This window comes from Pelophylax lessonae (assembly GCF_965119305.1).
Source record: "Pelophylax lessonae genome assembly, chromosome: 4".
Classification (NCBI taxonomy): domain Eukaryota; kingdom Metazoa; phylum Chordata; class Amphibia; order Anura; family Ranidae; genus Pelophylax; species Pelophylax lessonae.
This window is the reverse complement of record NC_138771.1, coordinates 523,832,047-523,851,668: the sequence shown is the minus strand read 5'-3', so window position 1 is coordinate 523,851,668 and position 19,622 is coordinate 523,832,047. Positions and strand designations below refer to the sequence as shown.

The 19,622-nt window shown below is 41.6% G+C and overlaps 1 protein-coding gene across 2 annotated transcripts in view; it reads left to right on the top strand.

Moving 5' to 3' along the window:
• Positions 1-220: 220 nt before the first annotated feature.
• The window catches only part of FBLN1 (fibulin 1), a 138,134-nt gene continuing 118,732 nt past the window's right edge, over positions 221-19,622 (top strand). The window contains exon 1 of one of the 2 annotated variants that reach the window (XM_082255077.1): positions 221-421. In XM_082255077.1, the coding sequence (XP_082111203.1) occupies positions 364-421 (58 nt within the window). In that variant the 5' untranslated portion in view covers positions 221-363. The remainder of the gene's footprint in view (positions 422-19,622) is intronic. The other variant, XM_082255076.1, reaches the window with a different exon arrangement.

Sequence of the window (19,622 nt, the reverse complement as noted above, 5' to 3'; positions counted from 1 at the left end):
CAAAGGAGGGATAGAAGCAAGGTAAGTATATGCAGTTGGGTGAGCTGCCCTGTCTGGATGAAGCACAGGTTCACTTTAATCTTTCCTAAATCATGCCCATTTTCTTTTATATTTCGTCAGTTTATATTTGCCATTGACTCAAATCTGATGAGTGAACCGTGGAGAGGTTTAACCCAGACTGTTCCTCCTTGCCCAGACCCCCTCCTGACTGCTTTTAGAGACATTTGGAGAAGGGCAGTCCCCTCTTCTGCTGTTTTCTGGATTTCCCTGCCTCCTCTCAGAGGCATCCCTGCTGCTCCTCCTACACAGCCAAATTTCACTTCAGACTCAGCACTCTCCAGGTCCTCTGCTCTGTGTTTCACAATGAATCTTCCACCAAAGATGCTACTGCTGAGTCTGCTACCCTTTCTCCTACACAAAGGTGAGTGCTTGGGGGGGCCACAGGAGCTGGGCAGCTGCACGAGAGGCCCTCATTTCTGGGGGACGCAGAGATGCAAAAGAGTAACGGCACCTAGCTGTGGATTCTTTTGTGTGGGCACAGGATGCAAAGCTGCTGTATTCTTGGAAAGTTTGCATCTGAAACTTTTTCTTTCAACTTTTTGCTGCTGTGATTATATTCTCTCTGCGAATTAATCACCAAAGTGATTGCAAAAGTATTAAATGGAAACATCTTAAAACCTACTCACAGCCTGAAGTTTTGTAATGACTTCTTAATCAATTCCAGAGCTCAGAAATTGCATCAAAGGGTAGGAAAAATAAAGTGTCAAGAGAGAACTTACAAGCTGATAGTGAACAAAGATCATTTAGAGGTCTTTCAACCAAAAGGCTGTCCACGTGAGCTTACAGTTTAAAGCACATTACATGTTATGCAGGAAATCCCAGGCTTTATTAATGGTTACCAAAATGTATAAAATTCTTGGGACACCTTTGCAGCTGAGGTTGCTCATCTAAGCTAATTTATTTACCCCAAAGTGCCACAATCCAATGGAGGCACAATAACTACATTGGGTCATTAAAGATTTCCTTTGAAATATGAATACCCAGCTTTTAAAGTACATATTCAATTTTCAAAGTAATGTAGTACAAATCTAAATATAAATGTTCAGAAACAGGAATCATTGTTATATGATCAGTGTTTTAAAGCAGAGGCTTTTAACGGGACAAAAAATCCATTTGCCTTAAAAACTTGGAAATGTCCTCGAGGTTAGGGACATTTTGTGATGTTTCTGGGGGAGAATGCTGGGACTTATAGTGTGGCTAAAAGTAGTGAGCTGGTGGGTTAGCACATTTGCATTGCTGTAAAAAAAAAAAAAAAAATTGTTGCATTGTAATTCAGGAATAAATTATTAAAACATAGAGAAAAATGTTAAAAATGTGAAGTAAAATGTAAAGTACAATGATTTGGGGCAAGTCTGTAGCCTTCAGATGATAAAGAATAAGTATGGCCATTCACAGCCTTTATTTCTGCCAAATGACCAATCATGTTTTTTTCTGTATGTTCAGCCAAAACTTTTGTGTTTGGGATAGAGAGGCAAAGGATTTAAAACCATGTCAGGTTTTTACTGCTATCAAGGGTTCCACTGAAACAGGAATAGGCAACCATGGCACTCCAGCTGGGGTGAAACTTCAAATCCCATTCTGGGAAACATGCCTGTGGCTGCCAGAGGCTTGCAATATCATTTGGGACTTGTATGAGGGTTCTTCAAAAAGGTTCCACACTTTTTTTAACTAAGTTATATGTATAAAAGTGTGGAAACTTTTTGAGGACCCCTCGTAGTTACAGTCCCAAGGTTGCCTACTCCTGCATAAGAAATATTTCCCCTTATTTTCTGTTCCAGTTACAATGGTTTAACCAGACAGGAAATCACCAAAACAAAATAAAAATGCTTTTATCGGTTAAGAAGGTTTATGGCCCATACACACGATCCAAAAATCAGACAACAGATCGTCTGTTTTTTTTCCGCATTCTAGTCGCATATTGAAAATGGAGAGGTTACTAAAGTTATGAAAATTCTCATAGGGTTCTCAAAGGTTAAAAATTCGTAAGTGATGTAATGAGTTTTAGTGTATTTGTATTGTCATTTCAGGCAACAACTGTTCTGATTAAATGAAAATCGTACGATCTGGTATCGTACAAGAAACATTTTCGTGCTTGTCCGATCGGTTGATATCGGATGAACTACAGTGATTGGCTCTCAAAAGCTCTGTACTAGCGACTAGATTATCGCACGATCACTTTGAAAGCGGTATTTTTCGCCCGATTTTCGGATCGTGTGTACGGGCCATAAGACTAGAACTCTTTGGCTTTTATATTGCTGTTTGTATTCCTGTTGAAGATTTTCCCTCACTTCCTCTCTGAGGAAACCATTGATACTGGGGCAGGTAGTGAATTGAAATTTCTCTGACAGAGCACTGGATAGCAGTAAAAACCCAACAGGAACTCTGATCCTTCAACACTTTATCAAAAATGAATGTACTTGGCTTGGACATTTAGGCCCCTTTCACACATACGGTCCGTTCAGTTCATCAGTTCAGTCACGTCAAAATTTATCAGTTTTCCATCCATTTTTCATCCATTTTTCATCCGTTTTTCGTCAGTTGTCATCCGTTTCTCATCCGTTTTTCGTCAGTTGTTAACTGTTTTTCATCCGTTGTCATCCGTTTTTCATCCGTTTTTTGTCAGTTGTTATCTGTTTTTCATCAGCTGTCATCCGTTTTTCATCCGTTGTCATCCGTTGTCATCCGTTTTTCATCCGATCCATTTTTTTGACGGATTAAAAATAGGGCATTCATCTGTTCAAAAAAACGGACATTGACGGAAGTGGATGAAAACGGATGTTAACTGATGATCATCAGTTTTCATCCGTTTTTACATAGAGATACATTGATGTCCGTTTTTCATCCGTCAACGGATGGATGAAAAACGGACAAACAGACAGCATGTGTGAAAGGGGCCAAAGTTTAGGAAGAGCTAACGAGCTGTTCAGAGTGTCCGCACTGCTCCTGATCACCCACATAGGGAATTATATACCAAAATGGGAATTACCAAAGGCAAATAGACTGTGTATTTTACAAAGTGCAGTTGCACTCTGCAAGTGCAGTTGCTCCAGAGCTTAGCAAATGAGTTAAAGCTTCACTTTGCAAAGAATACCCAATCACGTGTAATGAAAAAACAAAAAAAAACAAAAAAAACAGCATTTTTGCTTGCACATTATTGGATGATGGAAGTCAGCAGAGCTCTCCCTCATTTACTGAGCTCTGGAGCAAATGCTCTTGCAGAGTGCAACTGTAGTTTGCAAAGTGCACAGTCTATTACCCTTTAGTAAATCAGCCCTATAAATCCTCAGAAATACTGGAAAATCTATGTGCAGCTGCTCCCTTAGCCCCTGTCCACACCAGTGTAACTTTAGGTGCGATATGCGATTTACAAATCGCATCTGAAGTCATATCTAATGTATTTCTCTGGCATGGTTTTAATAGGTGCAATTTGAAGTTGCCTGATTTGAAAAATAATTCCTGCACTATTTTTGGTAATTTTATCTGCGAGTTGCTTTGACATCTGTGCATGAAATCGCACAGATTTTGGCAAGCCACACATGAAATCACACTGACCGGCGGCATTGAAATTAGGCTTCAAAGTCGCATTTTGTGTATATGGGGGATAATGCTTTTTTAAGTAGAAAAGGGCATAATCTCCTCTTGTAAGGTATGCCATGGGGCAAGCTGGGTACACAGTCACAGATGATGAGTGAAGTCTTGCCAAAGAGGGACTGCTATCTATGTATGACTATCCCAAATCTACTGATACAATCTAGTGATCTGACGTGCGGGTGCAATCTAAACGATGAATGACCATTTTTTTATGTTTGTTACACTAACCTACATACTGTTATTGCCAAAGCATGCATGTTACTGTCTGGACAACCCCGGGCAGATGTTATCTGGAAGCAATATTGAGAGGCCTTAAAAATCCCTCATGGCTGATGTCCTGAGAATGAATGCCTGAGGGTATCTGCTGCAACTCATAGAAACTGCCTGTTTCAAAATGAATAAATTAAAGCTGCAGAAAAATTACAGCAAACGGATAGTTAGATGACGGAATACATATATGGAAATATGGGAACTGTTTTAATTCTCTAAGAGTTTGTAATGGGGTGGCAGTCTTGTGATTCAGCTACCCCTGCCAGATAGTACAGTCAGGTCCTCTAATTTTACTGTAAAGCAGCAGTACACCTTGATCAAGAACACACCCTCAAGCTCATTGGACAACAAAGGAGCAGCAAGACTAATGTGGATACCTCTATCCTCACTCTGTTCTCTTCTCAATATATTCCTAAATCAGCATGTGTGCATGCAGAAGAGCCCAATTTGCTATTAGTGCTGCCCTCCCTCTTCCAGATGGAGCAAATATAGTAGATGAATACCCTAGTTACATTTAAAAATTAATTTATTGATATTATAATTTCCTTAAAGCCCAGCTTCAGGAAATAAAAAAAACACCCTTTTATTAGTAGTATTATTTTACAGGATTTATACAGCCCCAACAATTTGTGCAGTGATTCACAATATAAAGGGAGATAGTAGAGTTACAATACATTAAAATAAAAGAGGTTTAAGAGGGCCCTGCTCATAAGAGCTTACAATTTAATTGACTGGTACAAAAGGTAATAACTGTGAGGGATGAGCTGATGTTGTTAGTTGGAAGCTGGATAGGCTTCCCTGAAGAGGTGAGTTTTCAGGATCGCTTAAATGTGGCCAGAGTATGAGATAGCAGGTCAGATTGAGGTAGAGAGTTCCAGAGGATGGGAGAGTCTCAAGAGAAGTCCTGGAGACGAGCATGGAAGGAGGAGATGAGGGAGCTTGAGAGCAGGAGGTCTTGGAAGGAACAAAGAGGCTGGATTAGTGATATTTGGAGACAAGATTGGTGATGTAGCTCAGGGCAAAGTTGTGAATGGTTTTGTATGTTTTTTTTTTCACCCTTTTAACGAGACCACCCTCCTACACTACATTGCAAGGTCTAAATGCTTATTAATGCTAGGAAGTGGCGGAACTACCAGGGTTGCAGAAGTCGCACTTGCGACCAGGCCCTGGAGTTCCAACACCATAGGGGGCCCAAGCAGTGTTGCCAGCCTCCCCGTTCGAGATAACAGACTGATTCTCCTGTCCATTGGACAGGAGACTCAGTCTGTACAATTAGGGGCCGGTGGTTGCATCTGAGCCGAGTGTCTCTGACACCTAGTCTCACACAGCCCAGTGAGTTCTCATTCCCTCCCAGCAATGAACAGGAGACAGGAGAGGAGAGAGGCAAATAGCTGCTCCTCCTGCTCCTTCTCCCACCCCTGTTCCCCCTGTGTCTACCTGCCCACTCTCCTATCCTGGTATACAGCTGTGCAGGACAGAGAGGGGGATGTGGGCGGGAAATATGAAGAACAGCAGGCAGCAGCTACACATTCCAAGCTACATGAATGATACCTTTGCATTATCACTGAACTGTCCCTATCGCCCTCCCTTGTCTCCCCTATCTGTCTCCAATCCCCCCCCACCCCCGCTCTTCCAAGTTCCAGTTAGCACTTATTCATCCCATATCTTGCCTGATTTTTTTTTCCGTTCGATCATTACACTGAGAAAAAATATATATACAGTATCTCACAGTACACCCCTCACATTTTTGTAAATATTTTATTATATCCTTTCATCTGACAACATTGACGAAATGACACTGCTACAATGTAAAGTAGTGAGTGTACAGCTTGTATAACAGTGTATATTTGTGGTTCCCTCAAAATAACTCAACACACAGCCATTGATGTCTAAACCACTGGCAATAAAAGTGACTACACCCCTAAGTGAAAATGTCCGAAATGGGCCCAAAGTGTCAATATTTTGTGTTGCCCCCTTTATTTCCAGCATTGCCTTAACCCTCTTGGGCATGGAGTTCACCAGAGTTTCACAGGATGCCACTGGAGTCCCCTTCCACTCACAGAGCTGGGTGATGTAGAGACCTTGGATGCTCCACAGATGCTCAATAGGGTTTAGGTCTGGAGACATCCTTGGCCAGTCCATCACCTTTACCCTCAGCTTCTTTAGCAAGGCAGTGGTCGTCTTGAAGGTGTGTTTGGGGTCATTATCATGTTTGAATACTGCCCTGCGGCCCAGTCCCCGAAGGGAGGGGATAATGCTCTGCTTCAGTATGTCACAGTACATGCTGGCATTCATGGTTCTCTCAATAAACCGTAGCTCCCCAGTGCCGGCATCACTCATGCAGCCACAGACCATGACACTCCCACCACCATGCTTGACTGTAGGCAAGACACACTTGTCTTTGTACTCCTCACCTGGTTGCTGCCCCATATGCTTGACACCATCTGAACCAAAAAAGTTTATCTTGGTCTCATGAGCTCCAGTAATCCATGTCCTTAGTCTGCTTGCCTTCAGCAAACTGTTTGTGGGCTTTCTTGTGCATCATATTTAGAAAAGGCTTCCTTCTGGGACGAAAGCCAGACAGACCAATTTGATGCAGTGTGCGGCGTATGATCTGAGCACTGACAAGCTGACCCCTCCAACCTCTACAGCAATGCTGGCAGTAGTCATATGTCAATTTGCCAAAGACAACCTCTGGATAAGACACTGAGCATGTGCTCTCAACCTCTTTGGTCGACCATAGCGAGGCCTGTTCTGAGTGGAACCTGTCCTGTTAAACCGTTGTATGGTCTTGTCCACCGTGCTGCAGCTCAGTTTCAGGGTCTTGGAAATCTTCTTATAGCTTAGGCCAATTTTATGTAGAGCAACAACTCTTTTTTTCAGATCCTCAGAGAGTTCTTTGCCATGAGATGCCATGTTGAACTTCCAGTTACCAGTATGAAAGAGTGAAAGCGATAACACCAAATTTAACACACCTGCTCCCTTTTCACACCTGAGACCTTGTAACACTAATGAGTAACATGACACCGGGGAGGGAGAATGGCTAATTGGGCCCAATTTGGACATTGTCACTTAGGGATGTACTCACTTTTGTTGCCAGTTGTTTAGACATTAATGGCTGTGTGTTCATTTATTTTGAGGGGACAGAAAATGTACACTGTTATACAAGCTGTACACTCACTATTTTATGTTGTAGCAAAGTGTCATTTCTTCAGTGTCGTCACATGAAAAGATATAATAAAATATTTACAAAAATGTGAGGGGTGTACTCACTTTTATGAGATTCTGTATATATATATATATATATATATATATATATACAATCCAATTCCTCCATCTACACATTCCAGGTGAATGAGGGAATCCTCCCACTGTGGACCAGTGGCCTAACAACCAGGGTTGCTGTCCAGCCAGCTATGGACAGAGGATAGTCTTAATTTCCATGGCAGCAGCACATTAGGACCCAGGGCTGGTTACGTTATGGGGCCGAAGGACGCATGCGCAGGAGGGCCAGTACAATTGGTTGTAGACAGCTAAACCTCCCGCAGGTCGCTTAGCAGCAGTAGCACTGCATAGCCTTCTCTGACATGCTGATCAGGATGCAATCCAGGTGATGCTCTCAGGCAGATTGAATATTAAGTATGATAGTGGTTTTATTGATCAGAGCCCCCACCTTACTGGCATGGAGCCCACATGGCTGCTGAACATATGGTTGATATATTTGTGATTGTACTCTTGATTCTTATAAATACTGTGTTTATTAGATCCTACTCGGAGCGTCACCCGGATCACACTCAGATCAGCATGCAGCAAAGGATGCAGAAAGCTATTCAGCGTTACCACTGCTAGGTGACTGGCGGGGGGCTCAAGCTATATACAACCAATAGTGCCAGCCCTCCCCTGCATATATCCATTTAACCCAAAATGTGACCAGCACTGAGTCCTAATAAACTAGCACCGCTGCAATGGGGACAGAGATGCCAGCCCAGCGCTGTGAAACGAGGGGCATGACATCAGGAGGAGGCTGGGGACTCCCACACTGACAGAACACCAGGGCCCAGTCGCAAGTGTGACCTTTGCAACCCCGGTAGTTCTTCCACTGCGTTGGACCCTCTTTTGGAGTTCCCTGGTATGCTGGTGACATATCTTTTGCTTTCTGCCACTGTGGGGTGGGCCCAAGATGATAGGAAGGAGGCCCACTGCAGAACACATGAAAGGGTCCTGCTGCGGGACCATAATAAAGGGCCTACAACAAGAGTAAAGGGCCCCGGGATCAGTGGGGAGGGCCATGGGACCAGAGAAAAGGGCCCAGGGACCAATAAAATGAAGGGGGGGGGCTCCAATATTTCTTGCACCAGGGCCCTGAAGGTTCTAGTTACACCTCTGATGCTAGGGCATGAGGAATAAGGGTAATACTTAACTTCTTCCTCACTGGGCGGTTTATTGTCTTCTTCACACACAATGTAGGGCTATTGGCCCTTCAAAGTACTTGATGACGTCATTGTGCAACCATGGCTCTTAGAGTCTTAAGCTGGATAAACACTATACAACTTTTGTTGTTAGATTTCATTTAGATTTACCTTCAACTATGTAGTGCAAGGGCCTGCCTGATTGCATACAAATTGAAAGTTGTTAGATTTGACCTCATATTATATGTTTTTGGTAAATCTAAAGGAAAAAATCTGAAGACAATTGTATAAAATGTATGGCCCATTACAGATGGAGACCAGTCATGAAGATTGAGGGAACCTACCTCAGCGAGGGTTGAGAATCACTACATTTTATAACTTTTATAACTATAACCTGGAGTTAGTAATTTTTTACCCTTGCAGTGTGCAGCAGAGTAAAGTGGATAGTTTTATGTTATTATTAGGGGTTAAGCTGGTGATAGAAGATTTGATTTTCATTTGAATGTTCGTAGAAAAAATTGATTGTCGGAACATTCTTTCTTGCCATCATTAAGTCAGCTAATTTCATTTGAAATCCCTTAAAACTTTATCCAGAACTCCTATTTGAATGGAATCCCAGACACATTAAACAGGTTCCATTACAATATGTATGATTTTTCCCACATGAAAACCGTAGTCACCGTTAGATATTCTCTAGTTCAAAAAGAATGTTCTATCCTATTCCTGTGAATTCTATTGTCACTATGGTAAACAATAAACGTTGATTTGACCCCACTAATTTAGGGGTGCGACCCGGTCTCATGCTGCATGCACGGATAGGAGGAGGGGCAGGGGCATATGAGACTGAGCTCCCCGATCCCCGAGCCAAACTGTAAATCGGCACTGTCAGACTGTTTACACCTGTAAAAGTGAAGGGAAGAGAGAGGTGTCTTGCACAGTGTGTGCTATGCTCTCTGTCTCCCCCTACAGTACCTGGTACAGTGCCAGTACCTGGCAGGAAGAGTGAAGGTACAGTAATGCCGATTTTTAAAAAGGCAATAATCATTTGAAAATCAAACATATGTTCAAAAAACAAGAATTATCCTGAGAATTAAGTATGTGCAGCTTTAGGAGGAAGTGTGCAAGACTTAACATTTAAGATCTAAGTTCACTTCATTTCCGTGACCTTGTTTGGGAGATTCCCCCTTAATTCCTGTCCTCTGTGTGACAGCAGTACAAAAAAATAGGGGATATGAAGGCACAGACAGCAATAAAAATATAGTTCTAGCCACCCTCCCTCACTTTATCCAAAATTGAATAAAAGGTTTTGTCTGAAATTGGGGTTTAAAGGTTAAGCTGGCCATAGAGTTAAGAGTTAATCGAATGATCGTCTTCCGTCGAACAGGCTTGTTGGAAATCTCTTCTCGATCAGCGGCCGCAGCCAATGGTCTGCATTTGCTGATCATTGTATTCTGACAGCGGAGGTGTGGGAGCACAATGGGAATGATTACTCTATCCACCTCGCTTGTGTGGATTGGGGAATCCATTTGTTTGGCTGATTGGAAAAAATGAGTCATCTCTGGCCAGCCTTAGGCCCCTTTCACACGTCCTTTTCAGAGGGGACCCTTTTCAGTCTACCTGTCAGCTGTTCAGGCGGACCTAATCAGAAGGTCCATGCAGCCTTATGAACAGGCATGAACTGAGCTCCATCAGAAAAAAATGGAAAAGGATGTAAGCATCTGGCTGCCCTTAGGGTTTAGCAGGGTATGCCCATGTTTTATCTGCAGACATGTGACATCCGGCTCTCTCTGATTAGATCAGCAGGGGATCAGCTCACAGATCACCTGCTGATTAGAGTAGACTTCACTCCATGTTAAAGTGGCCTTAAGGATGAGGCCGAAGATTACATTTAGCTTAAAGCGGAGTTCCAGGCACAAAATTCAATTTCTAATAATTACTGCATTGTATTCCTTACTCTCCGCTGAGTCAGAATTGGATATTCCCATAGTTTTTTTTTTTTCACTTACCTGTTTACAGAGGTTTGTATACTCACCTTTCAAAGGACTTCCTCCCTCCTGTGCCTCGGCTCTCCTCGTCACTTCCTGCCGCAATGCGTCCTGGGAGCTCTTCCTCGGCCCTCCCATGATGCACTTTGCAGTCACATGGGCGGCCGACCACTGTTCTCATTTCTTGACTCACAGGCCTACGCCCACTGGAATCAGGAAGAAGGGAAGACATTTCCCCACAACGGACTCGGCAATCCACAACAAAGATGGCGCCGCACATCAGAAATTATATAAAGTAAGATTTTATTCTTGCAAACTCATTATTTCACCATTCTAACCAGGATTAGCGGATGTATCGATGTGTAAGGGTGATTGTTAGGGGGAGATTGAAAAAAAAAAACGATTCTGTGCCCGGAACTCCGCTTTAAGGGTGAGATTAAAACTAAACTACAGGGTAAATAAGAGTGATTTGTCTGCAATAGCCATCCTGGGATTTACCCCAAACATAGTTTGCTTTTAATAATGTCGCCTCCTGTGACCAGATACCAAGCTATCATTGTCACTGAAAACAAACCCCTGGCCCCTTGTTTCTGTTTCATACAACAGGCCATCCCTGCTCTCTCCCTTACACAGGGCATCATGTAAAAGCTCTGTGCAGTTTTCAGTAGTACAGCACATTGTTGGTGAATCCTTTGTGTGGATCCCTCACTGTCATTCCCAAACCATGAAAGCTCATCTAATCTAATTTAATGAACAGTTCATACAAATCAGTCAGTCTTGCTGGTGGCAGTGGCTTATGTGGGCCTTGACAAAAACAAAAGAACTCTGCTTGGGCACAACAAAAAGGACCCTCCTTCCTGCACCCGCAAATAGCAAGGATTGGCGGTTGCAGGGAGCCACAGGTAAATAAAATGTATTTTTATGTCTAACTAGATATTTTTAAATTATTTACAATTTAAAATTATTTACTTCTGGGCAAAAAATACTTTGTTATGTTTAGTCGTTTATTCGCGTCCGACTATTTGTGACCTCATGGACCATAGCCCGCCAGGCTTTTCTGTCCTCCACTGCCTCCCAGAGCTTACTAACCTTCATGTTCGTTGTTTCGATGATGCTATCTATCCATCTAGTTTTCTGTCGTCCTCTTCTCCTTTTTCCTTTCATGTTTCCCAGCATCTGGGTTTTTTTTTTCCAATGAGTCCTCTTTTCACATTAGGTGGCCAAAGAATTCAAGTTTTAGCTTCAGGATCTGTCCTTCTAGTGAATAATGAGGGTTTATTTCCTTCAGGATTGACTGGTTTCAATCTTCTTGCCATCCAAGGGACTTTTAAAGTCTTCTCCAACACCATAATTCAAAAGCATCAATTCTTCGGTATTCAGCCTTTCTTATGGTACAACTTTCACAGTCATAGGTTACTACTGGGAATACCATAGCTTTGACTATACGGCACTTTGTTGGTAGGGTGATGTCTCTGCTTTTTATAATTTTGTCTAGGTTTGCCATTGCTTTCTTCCCAAGAAGCAAGCATCTCTTAATTTCATGGCTACAGTCAATGTCTGCCGTGATCTTGGAGCTTAGGAAGATAAAATCTGTCACTGTTTCCATTTCTTCTCCTTCTATTTGCCAAGGAGTGATGGGACCGGTTGCAATGATCTTAATTTTTTAATGTTCAATTTTAGGCCAGCTTTCGCGCTTTCCTCTTTCACCTTCATTAAGATACCCTTAAGTTCTTCTTCACTTTCAGATATTAGTGTGGTATCGTCTGCATATCTCAGGTTGTTGATATTTCCCCCTGTGATCTTAATTCCAAGTTGTGATTTGTCGATCCTGGCATTTTGCATGATGTAGGGTGGCGATATACTTCCTTGTTGCGCTTCTTTCTCAATTTTGAATCAATCAGTTGTTCCATGTCCTGTTCTAACTTTTGCTTCTTGACTTGCATACAGGTTTTTCAGAAGACAGGTGAGGTGGTCTGATAACAGATAAAACAATATTCAGTGCAAACAAATAAATGAATAAAATTAATGAAATGCCAGCTGAGGTGAGGTGAGGTGGTCTGGTATTTCCGTTTCTTTTAGTATTTGCCACATCTTGTTGTGATCCACACAATTGAAGGCTTTGCTGTAGTCAATAAAGCAAAAGTAGACATTCTTCTGGAACTCCCTTGCTTTCTCCATGATAGAGCAAATGTTATCAATTTGATCTCTAGTTCCTCTGCCTCTTCAAAATCCAGCTTGTACTCTCAGGTTTACATGCTGCTGAAGCCTATCTTGTAGAATGTTCAGCATAACCTTGCTAGTGTGTGAGATGAGTGAAATTGTATGGTACTTTGAAAATTTTTTGGTGCTGCCCTTCTTTGTTATCGGAATGTAAACAGATCTCTTCTAGTCCTGTGGCCATTGTTGAGTTTTCCAAATTTGTTGGCATATTGAGTGCAGCACTTTAACAGCATAATCTTTTAGGATTTTAAAAAACTCAGTTTGGATACCATCACTTCCGCTAGCTTTGTTATTAGCAATGCTTTCTATGGCCCACTTGACTTCACTCTCCAGGATATCCAGTTCAAGGTCAGTGATTGCATCATCGTGGTTATATGGGACATTCAGATCTTTCTTGTATAGTTCTTCTGTGTATTCTTTCCATAACTTCTTTATCTCTTCTGCTTCTGTCAGGTCCTTGTCATTTTTGTCATCTTTCCATTGATATCTCCAATTTTCTTGAAAAGCTCTCTGGTCTTTCCCATTTTGTTGTTTTCCTCTAATTCTTTGCATTGATTGTTTAAGAAGGTATTTTTGTCTCTTCTTGCTTTCCACTGGAAGTCTGCATTTAGTTGGGTATATTTTCCCTTCTCTCCATTGCATTTTGCCATCCTTCTTTGTTCCGCTATTTGTATGGCCTCATCAGTTAGCCACTTTGCTTTCTTGCATTTCCTCTTCTTTGGGATGGTTTTCATTGCTGCGTCTTGTATGATGTTACACACTTCCTTCCATTGTTCCTCAGGCACACTGTCTATCAGATCTAATCCCTTAAATCTGTTAGTCACAAGGGATCCGATTTAGATCATATCTGAAATGTCTAGTGGTGATTTCTGTATTGACCATCTGGTGATGTCCATGTGTAGAGTCGACTTTTTGGTTGTAGGAAAAGAGTGTTGGTATTACCAGTGTGTTCTCGTGACAAAACTCTATTAGCCTTTGTCCTGCTTCATTTTGTATTCCAACGCCATATTTACCTTCTATTCCGGGTATACTTCCTACTTTGACATTCCAGTCTTCCATTATGAGAAGGATATCTTTTTTTTGGAGTTAGTTCTAAAAGGTGTTGTAGATCTTCATAAAAGCAGGCAACGTCAGCTTCTTCAACATCAGAGGTTGTTGCAAAAACTTGGATTTTTGTAAGGTTGAATAGTTTGCCTTGGATACGGACTGAGATCATCCTGTTGTGTTTGGGATTGTACCCCAGTACTGCTTTCCTCACTCTTTTGTTGACTATGAGGGCTACACCATTTCTTTGTCCGTATTCTTTAATATAGTATTCATCTGAGTTAAATTTGCCCATTCCAGTGCATTTTAGTTCACTAATTCTCAAGATGTCGATGTTCAATCTTGCCATCTCCTGTTTGACCTCATCCAGCTTACCCTGATTCATTGATCTTACATTCCAGGTTCCTATGCAGTATTCTTCTTTACAGCATCGGACTTTCCTTTCAATCCTATCATCCACAGCTGAGAGTCCTTGAGGCTTTGGCCCAGCCATTTCATTAGTTCTGGAGCTACTTGAAATAGCCCTACGCTCTTTCCCAGTAGCACATGGGACACCTTGCGGTCTGGGGGACTCATCTTCCAGTGTCATATCTGTTAACCTTTTGTTTATGTTCATGAGGTTTTCTTTGCAAGGATACTGGAGTGGGTTTGCCATTACCTTCTCCAGTGGATCACGTTTTGTCAGATTTCTCTGCTGTGACCTTTCTGTCTTGGCTGGGCCTACACGGAATAGCTCATAGCTTGACTGAATTATGCAAGCCCCTTTGCCATGGCAAGGTAGTGATCCATAAAGGGAAGAAAAAATTACTTATGGCTGACCTATCCAATATAAACACTCTACAGCAAGTCGAGGAAGCCTAAAAAGATACAGGCACAAAATAATATTAACCACTTAAGCCCCGGAAGATTTTACCCCCTTCCTGACCAGGGGATATTTTGCGATTCGGCACTGCGTGACTTTAACGGACAATTGCGCGGTCGTGCGACGCTGTACCGAAACGAATTTGATGTCCTTTTTTTCCCACAAACAGAGCTTTCTTTTGGTGGTATTTGATCACCTGTGCGATTTTTTGATCACGCGCTATTAACAAAAAAAGAGCGTCAATTTTGCAAAAATAACAATATTTTTCAAATTTTTTTATATGAAATTCCCCCAAAAAAAAAAGTAAAAATCAAAATTTTTTTAAATTTTCGGCCAATTTGTTTTATGCTACATATGTTTGGTAAAAAAAATCGCAAAAAGCGTATTTTGATTGATTTGCGCAAAAGTTATCGCGTTTAATAACAAAGGGAAAGATTTTTGTCATTTTTGTTGTTTTTTTTTTTAACGCGTAATGGCGGCGATCTGCGATTTTTTTTTGCGGTACTGCGACATTGGGGCGGACAGATCGGACCCTTGACTGACATTTGTGACACTTTTGGGGTTACCAGTGACATTTCTACAGTAATCAGTGCTATACATATGCACTGTTACTGTAAAAATACACTGGTTGTGAAGGGGTTAACTTTATTTGCGAGGGAGGGGCTGTGTGTGTCCCTAGGGGCGTGCTTTCTACTGTGATTGGCTGTGGCTTGAGCTGTAAGGACACTGATCAACGGATCTACATACTAGATCCGTTTTATCAGTGTCTTTACAGCGATGAGAATGACAGGTGGCTTGTTTACACAAGCTGCCTGACATTCTCCCTCTCCCCCGCCGATCGCCGAGTGACCGGCGGACATCGGGTCCGCTGGTCACACGCGCGGGGGGGTCCGTGACCACGCGGGAGCGGGAGCGCGCCTCCGGGGGCGCGCGCTCGCTCCCTAGACCCTCACAAGCTAGTGACGTAGCCCTACGTCACTTTGCCTGTGAGGGGCTGACTGCCGACGTAGATCGGCGTTAGGCAGTCGGCAAGTGGTTAACTGCAAGTGAAACAATTGTATATCAATTCTTTACTATTTACATACAATACTCAATGCAAATACAGTGTCAATTCCAAAAACTTTAGAATGATGTGTAAAATCTGCATAAAAACAGAATGCAATGGCTTGCAAATCTCATAAACCCGTATTTTATTCACAATAGTAAATAGAAAATGTATCAAATATTTAAACTGAGAAAATGTACCATTTTAAGAAAAAAAAAAGGTAATTCAGAAATTGATGGCAGCAACATGTCTCATAAAAAGTTGGGACAGGGCAACACAAAGCTGGTAAAATAAGTGGTACTAACAGGAAAACCTGGAAGAACATTTTGCAACTAATTAGGTTAATTGGCAACAGGTCAGTAACATGACTGGTTGTAAAAAGAGAATCTTAGAAAGTTGTACTAAAGGTAAATAGACTTTTCACTTTGCAAAGTGTAGTTGCCTTCTGCAAGTGCAGTTGCTCCAGAGCTTAGTAAATGAGGTAAGGTTTCACTTTGCAAAGAATACCCAATCACGTGCGAAGAAAAAAAAAAAAACAGCATTTTTACTTGCACATGATTGAATGATGGAAGTCAGCAGAGTTTCTGCCCATTTACTAAGCTCTGGAGCAACTGCTTTTGCAAAGTGCAACTGCACTTTGCAAAGCGCACAGTTTTTTTTCCCTTTAGTAAATCAACCCCATAGTTTCTCAGAAGTAAAGATGGGCAGAGGTTCACCAATTTGTGAAAAGCTGCATCTAAAGATTGTCAGACAATTTCAGAATAATGTTCCCCAGCATAAAATTGCTAAGCCTCGGTTTCCGCTAGTGCGGCTACGAAGTCGTGCTACTTCTAGCACGACTTCGTAGCGAAAGTAAACCGCGGCTTCAGTTAGACTTGTCCCTCATATATAGAGGGAAGTCGCGCTCAAAAGTAGTACACGATTTACTTTTGAAGTCGCGGCAACTGAAGCCGCGGCAGTGGAAACGGCCCCATTGAAAACAATGGGTTTTGACTTGCTGTGCGAATTGACATGTGTCAAGTCGCACCGCAAGTCGCACTAGTGGAAACCGAGCCTTAGACTTTAAATATATCATCATCTACAGTACATATTATAACCAAAAAATGATGCCCTCAGACAGATCTGCATTAAAAACAGGCATAATTCTGGACATCACTGCAAGGGATCAGGAATACTTTAATCACTGTCTGTGACCACAGTTCGCCGTACCATCCAAAAATGCAAGTTAAAGCTCTATCATGCAAAGAAGAAGCCAAATCTGAACATGTTCCAGAAACACCGCCATCTTCTCTGGGCCAAAGCGCATTTTAAATGGTCTGTTGCAAAGTGGAAAACTGTTTTGACAAATCAAAATGTGTCATGGGATTAAAGAGGAGAAGGACCTTCCAGCTTGTTATTAGAGCTCAGTTCAAAAGCCTACATTTCTGATGGCATGGGGAGAAGAGATAAAGCTGTTAACGCTGCAAAGGGTGAGCCAAATCAATATTGAACACTACGGAATGAGATGCCATTGAAGTTCACGTGCGAGTAAAGGCAGGCGTCCCAATACTTTTGGTAATATAGTGTATTTGGCGCATATCTAAACAAAAAATACGTCAAAGAAGAGATAGGGCTGTCAACAGTTAGAATCTTATATTAGGGGAGAATGGGACAACATTCTTCTCCCAAAACTCCAGCAACCGGTCTTCTCAGTTCCCAGACATTTACAGAGTGTTGTTAAAAGAAGAGTGGGTAATACACTATTATAATTAATAATAATAATTATAATAATATAATAATTATAATTTTTTTGAGACTTGTTGCTGCCATCCATTTCAAAATTCCCTTTTTTTCCCCCTTAAGATGGTACATTTTCTCATTTAAACAATTGATATGTTTTCTATTTTCTATTGTAAAAAAATTTAGTTTTTTGAGATTTGCAATTTATTGCATTTTGTTTTTATGTAGATTTTACACAGTGTCCCAACTATATTTGGAATTGGGGTTGTACAATAAATATTCTATAAAAGCATTTAAGTAAATATGCATGGATATTCAAATCTATGTAATACTTCTCTACACATTTCTTTACATATTGTATAGTACTGTAGAACCTCTCCACAGTCTCAGAAGATATTGGTATAGTTTGCTGTAGTGAAGAAAAATTATTTTTGTTGAATTGCAAGCAAACTCATAGGCTTACCTGGAATATGAAAAAACACTTTGGTGAATGTTATTTGTAATCCCTGTGGTATTAACAAATTGACAATGGATTATATGCTGTACAGCCTGTAAATGTTCAACACAATAAATCTTAATAAAAACATTGGTTCCTTGGATACTCTGTGTATCAAACACAAAACTAAGAAGTTGCCAAGATCATAATCTAGCAAGAGTGGACATGGCTGACCTCTCAACTGGGGACCCGCCAATTACTTTTTTTTTTCCATTTTGGATAGAGTAAGGGAGGGTTATAACCCTCGTTGGTTAACTTTTTGCCATCAGTGTCCCATTGGGAAGACTTAACTTAACTTCATGTCCCATAACCAAAACAGGAAATGAGAGGAAATCCACTGCAAATTAAGGAATCCCTTGGAGACCCCCCGGCCACCAGAACTAGTGTCTCCATTGGAAGATTTCCCCTCTATTATTTTTATGGGGCAACCCAAAATTTTTGATTTTTTTTTTTTTACTATCACTTTTAATGCTAATGGTAAAGAGGACAAATAGAGAGGGTGAACCTCTCTAACAAAAAAATGAAAGAATACGTTTTGCCTTTAGTTGTACCTAAAGGATATTTTAATGTTGCAAATGAGCTATGAGACCTTGGACCAGATGTTTTTTGATGGTTTCCATTGCGAATATTCTATTCTGGAGCTGCATGAGTGTTTAACATCAGAGGATATTTTACAAAGAGGTTCTTCTATACAACATGTGAATAAATGTGATGGCAGCACTAGAGTTTATGTATCACAAATATTTGAAAAGCCATACATATGATGTAGCCATGGCTGGCAGCCTTTATAACCAGCGGGTGCCACACAGCCTAGGCCCTAGGGCATCACCATTGCACCACAGGACTTTTGCTCTTTCCAACATTCAGCCTGCCAGGAGAGAGGAGGGTGGAGCGATGTGATTGGCGGCAGCTGCAGGCAAAAAACTTTAGTCTTGCCCACTCAGCAGGGTAAATTTAGCTTTCCAGAAGTTAAGGACAGGTGGCCTGAGTTCAAGAGCACTAGGAACATTCAGATCAGCCACCAAGAAAAGGAAAGAAGCATACTGGGAGAGGAGACCCAGGGCATATGGATTGCCCTTTGGCTGATGTTCAGAGAAGTGCCAGTGGTACAGAGACCAGCTAGGAACCCTGCTGCCTATATCCTTTGTTTGCCATCCCCCAGCCAGAGGTATTGCAGCCTACCTTTAATTCACTCCCAACCAGCCCACAGAAGATGGACTGCGGAACAGAGGACATCTGTAAAGCATCAGGTTGATGAGAGTCTTGGGCAACCCTGATATGTTGAAACCTGATTGCTGTTACAGGAGTTTTACTGCCTTCTGAGAAATTCTGCTTAAGTGGATTGCTATTTTCATTGCTTTTCTGTGGATTACAAATACTCCCATGTGAGCACTTCACTGAGAATACCAGGGTCCCAACGTCGGCAGTCTTACATTTCAATGGCTAAGAGGGTCTTTATAGACTTGTTAGGCTGCACTGTTGTTGATATTGATTTCACTGTTGTGTGTTGCTCTGATATTTTGTGTTTGTGAGTCATGGCTGTACATTTCATTCCATCATGCCTGCCTGGTGCATCCTGGCGAGGCTTTTTCACAGGCAGCTGGAGGGAATAAATGGCATACAGCATTGTTTCATGTCTCTTCTGCATTAAAGCTAAACTTCAGGAGCTCACTTTCTAAAATGTACCAGATTACTCAGACTTAAGTCCAACTACGTGCATGCCACCTTTGTGGACTATCTCTTTATTTTACAGTTCTTATTTTTACTGATCACCTGGAGCATAGCTATTGGAGTGGAGGTGAGTATTGTTCTACTTTAAACTGAATGTAAACCCCAAACCTTATTAATTTTTAGTTTTGGACAGAATGTGGAAGAGTTAGCCCCTCTGTCCTTTGTATTGCTCTCTTTGTCCCATCTAATG